Below are 18,489 nucleotides of genomic sequence, written 5' to 3' on the forward strand. Positions count from 1 at the left end.
CCTTAACTGTATTTGAACTCAAGTGAATGTATGTGTTCGATGAATAATCACATGTGCAAAATTATTTAACCAGGAGGTACATGTATCTGCTGAATGAGTGAAGATTTAGCCAAAGGTTTAATAAGGCCTTTAATATCACATTGTGTTAAGAATTAACATCAGTGCATTAGAATAAGAACACATCTTTGGACCTCATTTGTATTTATTATATTTACAATAAGAATGAAATCTACATCACCAACTATCCATGAAAAACAAATGTCTTATTTGTCCTATTTCAAATCTGAAGAATCAGGTCTTTTGTAGATTGTCTCCTCGTTGCCTTCTTTCATGGCTGCATATCTGGCCACGGTGAACAGATAGTCGCTCAATCTGAGTGAAGAAGGTTGGGACATTTATCAGCTATTTAACAGGAGCCTTATGTTCTCATATTAACTTCAAAAACAAAACACTGACCTGTTCAAAAACTTGGCAACATCCGGATCTGCCTCCCCGGACCGCACAATTGGAGAAACACTACGACAAAAACAAAGCTATGTAATGACCAGCTGTGACGGAAAAGCAAGACTTAGGGGGATAATTCTACATCACTTGAGGCAAGGAACATGTTGCAACTGACCTGCGTTCTGCTCTCCGACACACTGTCCGAGCGAAGTGCAAAGCTGCGCTGCTCTTCCCACCAGACTGCGGCACACAAAGCATAAGTATTAGTGCGACAGGAGAACTTGGACTCTCATAAGAAGTCTGACTTTCATGTGTATAAATGGGCTTACAGGTAAAATAAAGCTGGTCAGTGGAGGGAGTTCTCCTGTAAATGTATCAATCCAGGTTTCCAGGTCTGCAATTGGCTGAGCACTAAATTTTGTCCTCTCTTAAAGAAACAGAATAGTGAAAGATAAGTCCATGAGATCTTAAAGCACAACAGAAACTTTTTTACTGCATTAGACCAGACGAGCATACTCATGTGAATTTCTCTTGCAGATGATGGAGGGGTGGCAATATTGGAGCCGACATCTTGTAAAATGCACTGTATCTGCAATGAAAACAACAATTATACTGACATAGATATGTATCTGGCTGACTGTAAAATATTTACAAAAAGTTAAATAAATTAGGAATTAATTTAATAAAAATGCAACATTAAACAATCAAACCTTATCAAGCTGTTGTGTAAATGTGTGACCTCTGTCCAGGCAAAATTCTCTGGCCAAGCTGTAATGTACAATTCAACATGGTCACTTCAGTCGAGGCAAATTTAAAAATGATTTTTAAAATTAACTGTGACATTTGAACAGTGGAACTATTTACCCTATAGCTGATGACAGCTCATCTGTATTTCCTAAGGCTTCAAAAATATGGTCTTCCTTTGGTCTCCTTTCTCCTGTGAATGTGCTTGAGAAACCTTTAGGGGGTACAGAAAGAATCTGTCAACTTTTATTGCAACATATTACTGCAACATGCAGGCTACTTCTTTCCTGGAGAAAAAAAATTTAAATGAAAAAAGAAGAAACCTTTGTCTCCAGTTTTGGTGTATATTTTGAATGTTTTGTCTCCTTCAGTGGCATAACTGTTGGGAATTGGGAAGAAAGGAAAATAATGATAAGGCCTACAATACATTATGTTGGCATGATGTATTGCCGTCTTTAAAAATACATTTTGAAAAAATACAGCAAAATGTTTCATTACTGTGCTAAATTGACTTTATTGTACACTATTCCTTACAGCAGCGACCTAGCCAGCTATCCATGCTACTACATGGACAGTTACATGAACAGGAGCGCAATACTTTGACAAAGAACAAGGAGGCACAGTACCTTCTGTCTGAACGCAATATTTTCGTTGTTCGATACTCGCTTATGAGCCTGCCTGCTCTTACAACACAGCGGAGATGAGCAGGTTTCATAATAAACGAAGCCATGTTTTAGCAAAAGGATAGTAACTCGTCTAACAAGAATTAATAATGTTTGTCCCAGCGAGATATCCGTAGTTTTTGGGCGTTTCGTTTTCATCGAACGATTGGTCAACTCACCGGCTGTTGGGACTGCGCGGGACGCTGATTGGCCCAAATAATATGTGTTCAACTAACTGCGGCGCTGATTGGACAGTCGAAGCCAAACCTGCATCTCCTGTATGTCAGCTGTGTTTTTAACTTGGAATCACGCCGCATCGAAAAAGACTGTGGGGTACTTCATGTAGTTTGAGAAGCGCTTTATTTGACTCCTTCTATCCGTGAATCTTTATGTAAAGCACAGAGCTGCGTTGCAGAGTTGACTGTTGCTTTGAGGTTGCTTGAGAGGATTAACAGTCGCTAACGTGGCTAAGCTAGCTAATAATAACACTTTCAGTTGAACTTGAAGGCTATCGAGCTGCCCAGTTCTGGACACATTGCTGTAGCCCGGTAACTCTTACAGAAATGGGAGTCAGGGACTGCTTTGTGTCTGCTCCGGGGAAGGCGATCCTCCACGGGGAGCATGCCGTGGTGCACGGCAAGGTAAGATGGAAGTACAGTTAACAGAGATGATACTAACAGGGTGAGCCTTTTAAGTGAAGCTGGGTTACATCAGACCCGGAGCATAAATGAAGCGACACCCACTACAGAGACATCTTTGTCCAAAATAATACATTCTGTTTTGGGTGCTACATTTTCTGAAAGGCGGGCACTCATTGCTGTTCATTCATTTAAGTGCATGTATCATGTGTACTTTATTGGCTTATTTTTAAGTAGATACTAAACATATTTGACTTGTTACATGTTTTATTGTACATTTTCTATTTCTATTTCTAATCCTGACATGCCTTTACTTATGTTATTTATGTTTATTGTATGATCATTGAATGAATGAACATATGTGTCAACATACATCGCAATAAACCTGATTCTGATAATGGAAACTTAAAGAAATCTGGCTATGTGATCGATCATGTTGCAATATCTTCATTACAGGTGGCCCTTGCTGTGAGTCTGAACCTGAGAACATATTTACGGTTGAAGGGCACCGCTACTGGCAAAGTTTGCATCAACCTCCCCAATATTGACACATTCCTCTGCTGGGACCTGTCTGAACTGAAGGAGCTTATTTCTTATTCCCATGGTAAGGGATGGATGGATGGCCTGAAACACACATTAACCATTAGCCCTGTGCACACTGTGATTTTTAGCGTTGCATCTGCAGCATGCATTCCATAGACCAGTGCATACAGGGAAATGTCAATGTCGTTGAGCAATATTACTTTAACAGTCCTATTTGTCGTGATGATCATTTCACTCCAAAACTGTCAGATCATTATATTGCTCTGTGCATTTCAAGAAGAGACTGTGAGATAATGCAGGGTCATTTATTTTAAGAATAACATTTCAGTGACCTTTACTACATTAAGCAGTAGTTTTATACACTATTGTATTCATGATTTCATACACCTACAGATTAAAGTGTGTATTGTGATATTATTTACGTGACCTTTATGCCACTGTTTTGTAACTGATATTAACAGGTAAGAGGGAGGAGGTGAAACGTCTGGATTTTGAACTTGTGAGGAGACTGCGTGAATTTGTTGGTATGACCGATGGAAACTTGGACACCTGCAACATGGCCACCTTAGCCTTTCTCTACATCTACATCTCATTGTTCGGATCTAGGTGAGAAAGTACCACTGTTCTTTTCAGCATTTCCTCATTTCTTACTGCAGCTTAGTGGGCTCAGGTGACCACAAAAATCACATTATACTAATAGCCCTCACCAGATCTGAGACTTGAATGCTGTTCTGCACTAACATGGTCAAAAAGTTTACTCTTGTAAAAAATTATAGGAAATCGAAACCCTGAAATCATTCTTTTGGAAATGCTTTATTTGCCAAAATGTACTCTCTTTTGATGTTGTTCAGGGTGTTGAGGGCCATTTTCAAGATGCCAAGGTGGTAAAGAGAGGGAGAGAAAAAGCCCGGATGTTAGTGTGAGCAAGTCCAGCAGCTGTGAGCGGGGAAGGTGCTCAGGAACATTAGAGCTGCAGGTTGTCGGGGAGGTTTAATCTGCGCTGACACGGTGCTGCCGTGTCTGAGGGAGGTGATGGGTTCTGACAGGATGGCCTCTAATGAGAGCCTGGCACTGGGCCACTGTGCTGCCTTTAACAAGTCTGGATGTGTTTGTCCCTCGAGAGAAGAGCCGGACAATTACGTTTAGAGTATTCTCCTGTCGGCCCCAAAATCAGCTTCCCCGACATATATTGACAGCATGGCCAAGAACACTTCTATTGCATATAGAAGTGCATCAATTATTATTAAGTACACACTGCTTGTAGCGTAACTGTAAATCATTTATTTTAGATTTATTTTTTGCTTGAAATGATCTCCACAGATCTCTAAAAATCAGTAATAAGCCATACAGGCACTATTGTGTTTATAATATATACAAACATTATTTCAGGTTTTCTGTTTATTTCCTCAGCGAGCTGCCGAGCCTGACGGTGTCTGTGTGGTCAGAGCTGCCGACTGGAGCAGGACTGGGATCGAGTGCTGCCTACTGCGTGTGTTTAGCTGCAGCTCTGCTCTGTGCGAGTGGAGCCATCTCCACTCCTATCAAAGAGTTAGATCACACTGCCAGGTAACAACACTATGTTATAAATACAATGTATGTAAGGCCTGGTTAATATACTCTAAAAAGAGATCATATTGTGGTTATACTTCTCACAGGCAGGCCCCACACTGTGTGTACAGTCTCTTAACAAAAGTTACTTGGTTAGAATCTTATGGTGAATGAAATACTTTAAATCCCAACATTACACTTGTTAGATAAAGAGAGAAAAAAGGATCCAAAACGGTTGCCTGAAATGCTTCTTTGTGAAGCTTATGATGCATCTTTGATGAATCTGTCAACAATTTTATTTTATTTATTTTTTGAAACGGTGCCTTTTATCTGGCTATGTTTTTTTTTAGAGAGTGTTTTTAGCCAAAGGCTGCATTATCACGTCACATAAAGCAACTCAAAACAGCCTACAGGGAAATATGAAGAATACAGTGAAGATGAAAAAACATAGAAACTGTCCAGAAATATATACTCCTGAAGTTCTGACTGTTAATATGTCACTGTATTTTAAGTCCATAGTTTGAGTTGTTTTACGTTCAACAAAATGTAAAATTTCAGACAGTCACGTCATTGATTCTATCGTGGGTTCTAGGTAGTGACAGGGGCGGATGATTGAAAATTATTGTTGGGCTGTTAATCCTGTGAAAATTGCTTTATCACAAACATATGTATAATCATTTATTGATAAACAACCACACGTCCCTCCCATATAGCTGTGTTGTTAGGAGATGAAGAGGCAGTTTGAGTCTGAGAGAGTTTCTATCGGACTGCGAAGTTCATTTAGTCATTTCCAAATAATTGCAGGTGGTGTCAGGAGGAATTGGAGTTGATCAACAGCTGGGCTTTCCAAGGGGAGATGATCATCCATGGCAATCCTTCAGGAGTAGACAACGCTGTAGGAACATGGGGTGAGGCATGTGGTACAGTACATGTGGTACAGTACATGTGGTGTTGTAGAATAGAGCACCTTTTAATGGAAGAACTCTATCATCTTATGGTTTGATGGTTATCTATTTAATGATTTTGTTTTCCCTGTATGTAGGTGGCATGCTGAGATTCTTGGCCGGGAAGATAATACCACTCAGCAGGTATGGGCACTAATTACATTTTTGTAATTTGTATTTGATAAAAAGAAAAGTGATTTGATAAAATCAAAGTGTTTTTTTTGTCATAGAAAACGAATGTGCTCTCTTTTATAATGAATTCATCAGCCAAAGGTACTGTAATACTTTTGTCTGTAAAAATGTTCCGATCTGCCTGCTTTTCTTACAGGGTGCCACTATTACGAATCCTCCTCACCAACACCAAAGTACCGCGTAGCACCAAGGTACTTGTTGCCGGGGTGAAGGACAAGATTAACAAGGTAGTAAATGGTTTCTTCCTCCCCCTTGTGTTACTCGCCGACTCTGTAATTAATATAATAGGCGACGCTTTTGCATGGCAGATACTCCAGAGCCTGGCGTTGAGTGCCTTCATAAAATATTGAAATTAAACTCTCAGGCAGCACCCCTGCAAGCGGTTGCCTTGGTGACACCAGCAGGTGTGCAGATTTCTGCCTCAGACACGGCGAAGCCCGGACAGTGTTGTTGTGGTTATGTTGTGATCAGGCTGGAGCACAACCAATGTCAGACCTGTCATTTTACAATTCGTATGTGTAAACAGCTTATACATCATGAAACTGTTAATATATTGTTAAACATGTGCACACAGACACATGTTGTTAACACGTAATTCGCAGTCACGTCTTTGTGTAGAACTGCTGTGCACAAGCAATATTGGGGATATTGATTTCCTTTTGTTTTTCTTTTTCTCTCGTGTAGTTTCCCTCTGTCTTGACCCCGGTGCTGGACTCTGTTGATGCCATTTCCTGCACTTGTGAGAAAGTTCTCTCAGAGATGACATCTGAACCCATTACAGGAGAGCACTACAATATTCTAGAGGTACAAAATAGGAAAAGATGGTGCAAAAAGCCTGTTGCATTATCAATGTGTCCAAATGTAACTGAAAATTGAAAAATAAATTAATAATTCCTAATCCCCTTTTCATTGTAAATAATTTCTTAAAACCAGAGCCATTGTTCACATCCACAAGACTCACCCTCTGCCAACAGCAACATGTATTATATAACAGCAGCTGTGTCATATCATTTATAGGAGCTCTTTGACATGAACCAGCACCATCTCAACGTGATGGGAGTGGGACACCCTGCCCTGGACACACTATGCAGGGTCACGTTGGCCAAAGGGCTCCACAGCAAGCTAACAGGAGCAGGCGGGGGAGGCTGTGGCATCACCCTCCTGAGACCAGGTACTGTAAGAAAGTTCTTCTACTCTGTGTATTGTCTTAGCTGTGTGGACTTTGAATGTTTCCACAAAATCTATTGTCAAACTCTTCACATAGTTTATTTGCCTAAATATACAAAAAATTTGGCACAACATTGAAGCAAACACAGCTGTAGGATTTTACGTTTAATCAACATATCGTTGCTGATGTGTTTGGACAATTAGACCATCCTCAGAGCTCCGATTGTGTTCATCAAAAAGCCACAAGACATTCAAGGCAAATACCAAACACTGAATTCAACTCAAATGCAAACTTTCTATCTTTTTTTTTATATAGGGGAGAGTGGCCTAAGTTGTGCATTTTGGAAGTTGTTCCACCCCTTGTTTCTAGAAAACCGTAGAAGAAATTGGAAATGTGACCACATATTTAAGAAGAGCCATCCATTTGACTCATCCTGTAAAGAAGGGAGACACAAGGAATAAGATATAAGCACATTTAAGCTAAAAAAACTGTGTTTCGCCTTTCAAAGTAAAATTTCCATGATCAAGGTTTTTTGATTATTGTGTCTGAACAATTATAGACAAGTTTGAAAACATTTGACACATGTTTTAGTGCTTTGGTATACTACATTTTGAGTCTATACAGTTAGCACGATGTCAGCCCTAAACTGCTGCATCATGCTTATTATCCAAAATTTTGGGGATGGGGTGATTTGTGCCAAAGGGCCTGGGTGAGTTATAAGTAAGTAAGTAAGTAAGTAAGTAAAATGTATTTATAAAAGCACATTTATGACAGTTTGCACTGTCCAAAATGCTGTACATAGTGCATTCAGTAGGTAAACAATGAAGGTAAAATAACAATAACCAAAATAAAAGACGTAAAGCCCATACATCCACATAAACACAGATAGTAGTGCAGAGGTAAGATAGTTAATGGGGAGGAAACACCAGGGTGTACATATGGATTTTGAGCCTTGATTTAAAGGCAGAAATGTAGGGGAATCACATTTGTCAGGTGGCAGTTGGTTCCACAAGCACGGAGCAACTAGTGCAAAGTACATTTCTGAGAGTTGTGCCAGTGGCATGGCTGTTTACATACGCTGGTCACCAAAAAAAAGTGATTGTCTACAGTAGCTCAGAAGAGAGTGACATCTCAATTCCACTTAACGACACCACTGATGAGAGTTCAGATGGCCAGAAAGATGATGATGGTGACTTTGTCATTGTGAGCTTTGCAGGTAAAACCATTAGATCTGCTAGGCCTTGTTTAAGAAAATTGTCCTTCAATCTTTGTCAACTATTTACTTTATTTACTTTAAATAAACCTTAAATAAGTAATTGTCTAATGGATTTGTCTTGCATTACAGTTTATGAGATATATAGCAATGGCACAATTCACCCCATGGTATTCTCTCCAACCGCACAACTTACACCACACCGGGGGCAAGTTGTGCATCAAGACAACTTTTTTTCCGAAAGCTATATTTCTTCAACAGTTTATTCCAGATCCAAAGTTTTTATTGCCAGGGATGCACAACACCCTGAAATATATGTACATATTTGAGTTGGAGACTTTACTGTCAAGGCCTTACTTTAAAGTCACTTTGAGTGAAAAGTTGCACAACTTAGGCCACTCTCCCCTACTTTACCAGCTGTAATTAAGTCTCTAGTGTAAATGACATGTTATTGAAACTAGATTAGTCAGACTCCCACAATCATCCTCCCCTTTAGCAACAATGTCAGCTGAAAATGGCCTGGAGAAGGCTTTGGTGTGAGGGTACTTCTGTGCAATTGGTTCTAAAAAACTTTGTGTCATCCTATCTCTTTTACAAAACAAACAAGCAAAGAACCTGCAAGTTCACCCTTTGTTCATGCCTGCAGCCTGGAGCGTACTGAATTTTAATGGGTTCAAAATCCTCTAAATAGATTTCCAAATCCTCCTTTATTTGTTTTCTTGGGGAAGAGTTTCCATCGGCGGGAATCTTTGTACTATCTGTCTTCTCTGATGTTCCCCTGACATTTTATTATGATCACATTGAATACAGATGTACATTGAGTCCAGATTATTGACTTTTCTGTTTATGTAAAACCATAGCCCATCCTGACATGGCTGTCTTTGACATGACTCTATTATGACTTATTTATTTTGTAGAAACCGACTCTTCTGTTATCCAGGCCACAGTGCAGGACTTGAGAGACTGTGGCTTTGACTGCTGGGAAACGAGTATTGGCGGGCCGGGTGTCCAGCAGCACTCTCCCCTCTCTTTGAAGGAGGAAGTTCTGGAGATTTTAAACCGTTACTAAGACGACCCACCTGTGACTGTCGATGGGCAAGTGGTCAGACTGGGACAGGGCTGTTTGTATTTTGGTTGTCATGACCTCAATACCTGAAGTGTGCTTGACTAAAAAAGTGGACCAAGGAACATTTCACACCGGACAGACCTTTCCTGAAGAATTAATAATGGCTTTTCTTAACTGAAAAAAAAAATCTATAGTTTCAAAAACTAACAACAAAGCAGATGTGTCTCTAACAAGTAACTGATATTAATTTTGAGCTGTGGGGAAATAAAGTGGATTGTCTTTTTTTGGAAGAAGCTTTTCATTTATTGTTTCCCCTCAAACAAGCGCAAGGGTAAATTTTTACCATTGCCTTATCCACTAGGTGGCACCAGAGTTGCACAAATGTTTCTTTGTTAAAACAGGAGTCACGGTAAGAGGCCCTGATAAATTGATTAATTTGTAAGTGAAGCACTGGCGGAATGAATTTATTGTTTCATCCAAATTTTTTCTCTTAACCCTTTAACTGCCTGCTCAACCGTTTGGTAGAGCACATTTTGAGTCACTATATTTTATTGAGAGGGGTGCTCAATTTAACTAAACCTGATTGGGCCATCTCTACCATTCGGCTAACGTATGTTATCCTAAAAAAAACACTAGATCACTGTGTCTTTAAATGGTATGCCTCTTAGGTCCCCTAAAACCTGAAAATAGTAAACAGGAAAATCACTCCAAACATGTTGACAGTTTTTGAGTGAAATTTTGAATGGTAAGTATATTTTTTCAACAAGTCATATTGTCCAACGCCCTAATGAACAGAATTATGTAAATTGAACCACACAAAAGACTTAAATAGCCTAAACGTGTAATAATTTTTTTAAAACTACCTCAACCAAACGGTTGATTTAGCACTTTATGGTTAATGTAGCAAAGTGCATCTAATGCCATTATAATTTAATATGTGCAATACAAATCAATACTTCTGATCATTCATTGCTGTACATATGAAACATGTAATGCTATTTCATCATAAATATGCTAAAATAATTTCTTATTTACGTCGTTTTTGTCACTTTCTGAGATTTTTTCAAAATTCAGCCATTTATACGTTGCCCATCCACTTATCCAGGGTTGGGTCGGTGGGCCAACGGCTCCATCGGACTTCAAACTTCCCTTTCCTTAGCCACATTAACCAGTTCTAACTGGGGGATCCTGAGGTGTTCACAGGCAAGTTTAGAGATGTAGGTTGCGTTCCGAATCGCATACTCTTTCTTTTTTCTATTCTACATACTACATCCGACGATAAAAAGAATCTAGTCAGGATGCAGTAGGCATACTATTGGGACATACTTTACTCTCTTATTTCATCATAACATTGCGCCTTGATCTTGCCTCTTGCTTTTATATCCGTCGCATCCCCGTTTGTTTTCATATGGAGGCTTCGTCAATGTTACGTCACTTCACGTGCGCACTGGATTGTGGGTCAGAATCGCCCAAATAGGATGCACTTTTCAACACTAACAATCTTGGCCGCATGAAGTAGGACATCCGGGTACTTCTAACCATCCTAAATCTGGCCACAAGAATCGGGACATCCTAAATCTTTTTTCTACATACTATATAGTAGAAATTATGCGATTCGGAACGCAACCGTAATCTCTCAATCTAGTCCTGGGTCTTGGTCGTGCCTGGAACATCTCCCTAGAGAGGCGCCCAGGTAGCCTGGTCCAACCAGACCATCGTACTTCATTTAATTTGTACAGAAGGTCTGGAAGTGCTGTAATTGGCAAACGTTCACTCACTTGGAGGCGGGTGTCTGTCGAAGTTTAAAACTATTGGATCTGCCCAGTGCCACTCTGGATTAGCCAACCAATCGCATCACGTTTGGTCGTCACGTGTGTCATGAGCCGGCTTTTAACGGTGCATTCCAGTTGGACAGGGAACTCGGAAATTTCCAACTTCACTACATATTGTAGTCAATGAATCTACCGGTACCTGGCAACAGTAACTTGTTAGAGCCTAACGTTTAGTTATTTGGACGAAAAAGGTTTTAGGCGTCCATACTTTCGCGAGCAGATGCACTGGAACACAGACAGGTCGGAACTCGGAACTACCAAGTCGGAAATCTCCTTCTTCCGAGTATAAAGGAACGCAGCATTCAACTGAAACTGGAGCGCGATTGTTCGCTGATTGGACGACTGTAGATTCTCCAGCGAAAGCTGGGAAATGCACTGTACACCCAGACTGACTACTGAAGGGAAAATGAAATTTGGCCGGAAGTAGGCGGGCGGGCAGAGCCAGGCTAGCGCCCAGGGGGCATCCTTACCAGATGCCCCAACCATCTCAACTAGTACTTTCTTTGCAAAAGGAGCAGCATCTCTACTCCAAATCTCTCAGGGTGACTGAGCTTCTCACCCTATCTCTAAGGGAGCAACCAGCCACACTCCTGAAGAAACCCATTTTGGGCACTCGTATCTCGTTCTTTCGGTCATTACCCAGCCTTTATGACCATAGGTGAGAGTAGGAATGAAGATCGATCGGTAGATCAAGAGCTTTGCCTTCTGACTCAGGTCTCTTTTCGTCACAACGTTGCGGTAAAGCGAGTGCAAAACCGCCCCCTCTGCTCTGATTCTCTGGCCATCTCACTCTCATTGTTCCCTCACTCGCAAACAAGACCCAAAGGTAGGCTACTTGAACTCCTTCACTATGGGGTAAGGACTCATTCCATATCTGGAGTTGAACCATCAGGTTCCTACTGAGCACCATGGCCTCAGATTTAGAGGTGCTGATCCTCATGCCAACCGCTTCACACTTGGCTGCGAACCGATCCAGTGAAAGCTGAAGGTCAAAGACCGATGATGCCATCAGAACCACATCATCTGCAAACAGCAGAGTTGAGATCCTCAGCCCACTGAACTGCAACCCCTCCCCACCATGACTACGCCTTGATATCCTGTCTATGAATATAACAAACAGGATGTTTTCCGATTGAATTTGGTAAATATCTTAAATTAATAGGGGAGAGTGGCCTAAGTTGTGCATTTTGGAAGTTGTGCCACCCCTTGTTTCTAGAAAACCGTGAAAGAAATTGGAAATGTGACCACATATTTAAGAAGAGCCATCCATTTGACTCATCCTGTAAAGAAGGGAGACACAAGGAATAAGATGTAAGCACATTTAAGCTAAAAAAAACTGTGTTTTGCCTTTCAAAGTAAAATTTCCATGATCAAGGTTTTTTATTGTTTATTGATTATTGTGTCTGAACAATTATAGACAAGTTTGAAAACATTTGACACATGTTTTAGTGCTTTGGTATGCTACATTTTGAGTCTATACAGTTAGCACGATGTCAGCCCTAAATTGCTGCATCATGCTTATTATCCAAATTTCTGGGATTGGGGTGATTTGTGGCATGGCTGTATACGCTGGTCACCAAAAGAAAGTGATTGTCTACAGTAGCTCAGAAGAGAGTGACATCTCAATTCCACTTAACGACACCACTGATGAGAGTTCAGATGGCCAGAAAGATGATGATGGTGACTTTGTCATTGTGAGCTTTGCAGGTAAAACCATTAGATCTGCTAGGCCTTGTTTAAGAAAATTGTCCTTCAATCTTTGTCAACTATTTACTTTATTCACTTTAAATACACCTTAAATAAGTGATTGTCTAATGGATTTGTCTTGCATTACAGTTTATGAGATATATATCAATGGCACAATTCACCCCATGGTATTCTCTCCAACCGCACAACTTACACCACACCGGGGGCAAGTTGTGCATCAAGACAACTTTTTTTCCGAAAGCTATATTTCTTCAACAGTTTATTCCAGATCCAAAGTTTTTATTGCCAGGGATGCACAACACCCTGAAATATATGTACATATTTGAGTTGGAGACTTTACTGTCAAGGCCTTACTTTAAAGTCACTTTGAGTGAAAAGTTGCACAACTTAGGCCACTCTCCCCTATGTGGAAATCGTAACTAAATATGTGGAAATCATAACTATCAAACATAATCCGATTTCAACCAAATGACTAATGTTGGTAAGACATAAGTCATTGATGCAATTTTTTCCTGTGTTATGCAAAGTTTTTTTTGAGTTTCAGAATAAGTCAGGAATTCAAGAACCTCTGGGCCTTGTTTGCAAGTGAGCGGGCAATGGAACATGAGACTGCCTGGAGAATCGGAGTAGCCGCGGCACTATGGCAATCGCTATACTGCAGTATTTTGACGACAAGACAGCTAGCATACAATCAAAAGTGAATTCAAGTTGAATATATTGGGCTGTTACACCTCAACACAGATGAGGTCTAGATGAAAGTTGGAAATGCAAAGTTTTCTTGCTCGATTCAACATTTTCGTCTGTTGAAATAAAAAACAGCAATTTTTTTTGTCATACTACAAGAAAAAAAACTTGTTTCAATGCCCACAAAACATATTTTGTTGTTTATTTCATTATACATTGGCGTTATATTTTACTTTTCTACTGTTTTTGGTATTTTTAGGAATTTTGGTACTTTAACCATGAATCGCCGTCTCTGTTGTTCTCATTGTGTTTATTATTGACCCAAGGGGAAACAAAATGCAAAAAAACAATTTTTTCATTGCTTTTTTCTTGGTGTGGCTGTTAAAGGGTTAATGGATTAGATCGGCAGTCATTATTGCTCACTCTGCATTGTCACATGCAATATGGCTTGATAACAGCGAGAATGAAAGTTATTTGTAAAATTATTTTAACAGAAAATGATAACGGGACAAGTCAGATAAATGAAAGTTGTTTATTTTTTCATCTTTAACAAAACCCAATGACAATGATTCTCAGTTCTACGAGGAGGTTTATAACAGTGGCTGTGCTTTAATATTTCTCTATATCATGGACAATATCTGTCTAAAGAAATCCAGGAGACAGGGCCAGGAAATTACTATGTCAAATATACTCGGGGGACTGTTTGCTTAAAAAAATAAGTCTTCAGTCTTAGAAATGATTATTGTAAAGATGCATGTATGTATGCTGCTTCGATGCTGCAATGCTGTTTTATTGCTTTCACTATTGACATAAAAGTGTTTAAAATCAAATGATGATGAAACCAAAGAATATGAGTTGATTTAGTCATTTGAATAATGTAAAATAATATTATCCGTTACGGTTTGGTTAAAAAAAACAATTTAAGATAATGCATGCCACGCGCTGTTGATTTCTGCAGTTCCAGACTATATGGCTGTGTTGTTTTGCTAATGGAACATGAGGGAGAGGGGGGACAGCAGGAGTGTGTGGCCTCTCTGGAGCCTCTGGATTAGCGCCACCATAATGTGAATCAACAACAACCAGTGTCCTTCTGTGAGTCACACATTTGTGCTGACACATATGCACACACGCACTCCACACACACCAGCCCTCACAAATTCTTCTCCAACTAATTGCCCATACTCCCTAGCATTTACACAATATTCTGCACATGCCGCAGATACACAAGACGGATCTGTTTGGAACCCCCCTGATTTGGGGAAAAGGTCATTGTGGGATTTCAGTTGAGTCTGAATATCCATTTCATTTTCTATTTTTTAAATGTCATGAAGATTGAGGAGTATACGAATCTGGCAGTGTACTTGAATAAACAACATTTGTCACCCTCCCTCCTTTTCCGCCTGGCCCCCTCTGTCCTCTTGAATTGTGTCATCTTTATGTCAGGGCAGCCCCCCGTCAGTGTGCCGCACAGTTGCCCCTAACCCCTGCTGGAATTTAATTACCACTGCGCTTTTCAATTGAAATGGCATTGACGAGGGGGGGTGGGGGGTGAGGGAGACAACGGAGCCTGTTTCATTTGAAGCCCCTCTTTCTTTTCTGTCTCATTCTCTCACTCTTTTTCCCCCTGTAAGGCACAGATGGTATTTTTTATATCAATGTCAGCGCCTGCCTCTTTCTGCTCTGATGAATAGAATCTAAAGAGGCCCTGAGATTATTTTAGATAACGGAGGGAGTGGAGAAAGGGGGTCAAGGGTAGAAGGAGAAATGTCAGTATCGGAAAGATAGTGAAAACTGGGGCCCGTCCCAACGGAGAGGAAGGAGACGGACAAATCATTTAACATTTAGGGAGTTTTGTCTGAAATGGATCAATGTTGGGAGTACCAAGGATGTATAATTCATTTTGTCCATGCAGGAGGAATGTAATGCTTAATGTGAGTTTGCTGAGTGGTCATGCTCACTGTGGCACATTCCCTCTGGTCTCGCTGTCGAAATGCTTGTCAGGAGCCATTAAGGTTGAATACAGAATTAGACCTGACTGACAAGATATCATGTCGCTGTTGGCCTCCGCCTTTACTAACAGGGATTCAGTGTAGGACTTCCTACAGTGAGCATTTTAGCATTTACACATAAAGGCCTCCGTATCACAATATGTTCTCGTCGTTAATTTTGAAAATTGCTTTGTGTGTGTGATTTATGTCATGATTAGTGTGTCGATGTGCAATTGTCCACAGCGTGAGAGATTTGAGCGATCATCTTCTCCCAGCATTCATAGCGGTGCACTGACAGAGGAGACATCAACGTCATGACCTCCTCTCAGCCACGATGGGCTGTATGATCCTCCTGGGGGTGTTTGCCCTTTCGGTAAGTCATGGGGTGGCGGACGGTGTCAGAGGCGGGGGTCCAATTAAGACGGCAGGGTGCAAGGGTGCTGTCAAAGAACTGTTCTTTTATTTTCCAGCTCCTTATTATCCATTTGTCTATATAATATTCGGTCGGAATACTGAATATTGATTGAACACCTTATTTATTCCCAACCTTTTAGGCAACTGACGCCTTGAACAAAACAATGTCTACTTTGGACATCTCATCATTAGATGCGTTTAGGCTACTGGTTGTGAACAAGTACTTCCCCCTCCCCCTCCTTTTAGGCATTTAAAAAAAGATCTATTGAAAAGGGCTTATTCACAAGAAAACAAGGCTTAAGCCATGCTTTGTTTGACTGCACTCTGAGCTAAATGCTTATGTTTTGCATGTTAGCATTCTAACATTAGCACTTAACACAGAAAGGACAGTATAGGCAAAATGCTCCGTAATAAAGCTCTTTAATAATGCAAGCATTTGTTCATAAACCAAAGTATTGGACAAGTTTTGACCTGATGGTAGGCTCGTAATAGAGAAAAGTTTGAAGGATTCGCAATTTATCCCGAGGCGCACAAAAAATGTCTGTGTAAAATGTCATGGAAATCCATCCAATGGTTGTTGTGACAGTTGAGCAAAATTGTGAACCTCATGGTGACGCAAGAATGAAAGTCAGGGCATCACCAAAGTCATCTATCTTATAGTTGTTGAGATATTTCCGTCTGGGCCGAAGTGCTGAACCGGCCGACAGACTGACGCTAGCATGGCTATACAAAAAGCAAATGGTGGAGGAAGGTCTCAAGAAATAAACTGGATTTTGTGTAGCAGAATTTTTTTTTTACCGGGAAAGTTTCCTTTCCCGGTACTTATCTTGTGACACTCAAGTGTTCTTGTTTTGCGACCCTTTGTGGGGCTTTCGACCCCCAGATTGGGAAAACCTTCTTGACTTAGACAAAACATTTCAAATGAAATTCCCACCTGGGGGATCTGTTTTGTCTAGAGCTGGGCTTCAATCATGTTTATGAAATAGGCCTGAAGTGTATGGACCTGCTTGAGCTTTGTTTTTGTAAACATGACACTGACACTACTTTGACACAGAGCGACTCCCCGTCCACGTCCCATTTTCCATCCTGGAATTGTATCAAGTCATTGTATCGATCCTGTAATTGATCCTGTGAAGTTGAGGGCACCTGCAACACACTCTGTCATTCCTCAGCACTGCGAGCGCCCTTGTTTAATTGCAGGCTAAGGCGCTGTTTTTTCTTGTTGCCTTTGAAAAGCCTCATTGATTTTTATATCTCCCTTCATCCTTTTGCCGTGCTCCGTTTTTAAGAGCAAATCCCTTGTGTTTAAGTTACCCAGAATGTAAAGGTAATCTGTCGGCTTCTCACAATGTTTCCAGGTGCAATCCAGACACATTAACACAGAAGTTTAAAAAGTCAGGCATCTGTGTTTGTTTAAAAAAAAATTTAAACAGAAGAGAGGCTGTGTCTCGTGTGGGACCAGTTGAATGTGAGGTTGTGATGGAAACACCATGACCAGACTGGAAAAGTCAAAGGTCGAAGTTCATCACTTCAGCTCTGCCTCTCTAGATTGTTTTTCTTAAAATTAATCAATCGTGAGCAAAATAAGAACATATGTTTAACCAGTTTAATCCTTTATTTTTGTTTATGATGTGTTTGCATGCATGGCCCACGTAGAAAATGCTTAATACATTGATAATACATTAAATGTATTTATCTGAAGCCTGTAATCCTAAAAGGAATTGGATTTTTGTTTCCGTCAGGCTCTAAACTGCAGTTTAGAAACTGGCACAGAAATATATTCAGTGTATTAGGATCAATATAGAACAAAAATATCCTAAATGAAATTTGATTTGCATTCATTTGAGAAGCAGCTTATCTAACATTCATACTTTGAACTTGCTTTGAATTAGAAATAGGTTCTCGTCATTTCCCTGGGATTGCAGCCAATTTATTGGATTCATTTATTTTTTTCATTTTTCTCAGAAGCTCTGGGAGGATGATCTCAAACTGTTATCACATGACACCGTGTGATTGATGGACCATTAAAATAAAATGTCAGCCAGATGTACTTAAAACCACAGCTCTTAGGTTGATAAATCATGGCACAAATGGATACATAAAGCTGTTAGAAACAAATATTCCCCATCTAGAGCTATCTGCAGTCAGATAGTAATGGATGTTCTCGGCCTGTCTGTCCATCTCTCTGAATATTTCTGCCTTCACACATTCCTCCACTGCCAGTGTATCCCTCGACCACTGCAGTCATGTAATTACAATGGGACAGGTAGGAGTGTTCATATTTCATCTGCTGCATTCACGATAACATCTAATAATCCGAAAGCGTTGCAAAATTGGTATCTAGTTGCTCATGCATTATGAATGAGTCACTGATTGCTTTTTTGCATAGATTAGCAATCATTTCACAGAAATCTCCCATATAAAACTGTGCCAGGAGAGTTCTACCTCTTTTTCTGAAGAGTTGAGGTGACACATCCTGCCGCTTTTTAAGATAAGACAGATCTGCTGATACCATTTCTCCTCCGTGCCCCTCTGCTCCTGCTCTCCGACTTATTTCTCCATACATATCTGTGTGTGTGTGTGTGTGTGTGTGTGTGTGTGTGTGTGTGTGTGTGTGTGTGTGTGTGTGTGTGTGTGTGTGTGTGTGTGTGTGTGTGTGTGTGTGTGTGTGTGTGTGTGTGTGTGTGTGTGTGTGTGTGTGT

At 40.3% G+C, this 18,489-nt stretch overlaps 2 protein-coding genes across 2 annotated transcripts; one reads left to right on the forward strand and one right to left on the reverse strand.

The window, feature by feature from the left end:
• Nucleotides 1-192: 192 nt before the first annotated feature.
• Nucleotides 193-1,949, reverse strand: mmab (metabolism of cobalamin associated B). The gene is made up of 9 exons (XM_080043144.1): nucleotides 1,815-1,949; nucleotides 1,512-1,567; nucleotides 1,309-1,402; nucleotides 1,155-1,212; nucleotides 961-1,033; nucleotides 774-871; nucleotides 620-684; nucleotides 457-516; nucleotides 193-372 (listed from the first exon to the last, which is right to left on the reverse strand). Exons 1-9 carry the CDS (start codon nucleotides 1,916-1,918, stop codon nucleotides 273-275), a joined length of 708 nt encoding a protein of 235 aa, XP_079899270.1. The 5' UTR covers nucleotides 1,919-1,949; the 3' UTR covers nucleotides 193-272.
• A 210-nt stretch (nucleotides 1,950-2,159) lies between these two features.
• Nucleotides 2,160-9,576, forward strand: mvk (mevalonate kinase). The gene is made up of 10 exons (XM_080043123.1): nucleotides 2,160-2,491; nucleotides 2,945-3,092; nucleotides 3,493-3,637; nucleotides 4,442-4,597; nucleotides 5,384-5,487; nucleotides 5,622-5,667; nucleotides 5,852-5,942; nucleotides 6,400-6,519; nucleotides 6,733-6,886; nucleotides 9,014-9,576. The coding sequence occupies exons 1-10, from the start codon at nucleotides 2,414-2,416 to the stop codon at nucleotides 9,163-9,165; spliced, it is 1,194 nt and encodes a 397-aa protein (XP_079899249.1). The 5' UTR covers nucleotides 2,160-2,413; the 3' UTR covers nucleotides 9,166-9,576.
• Nucleotides 9,577-18,489: the final 8,913 nt, after the last annotated feature.

The sequence above is a fragment of the Ammodytes marinus genome (genome assembly GCF_949987685.1).
Source record: "Ammodytes marinus genome assembly, chromosome: 2".
NCBI classification, from domain to species: Eukaryota; Metazoa; Chordata; class Actinopteri; order Uranoscopiformes; family Ammodytidae; genus Ammodytes; species Ammodytes marinus.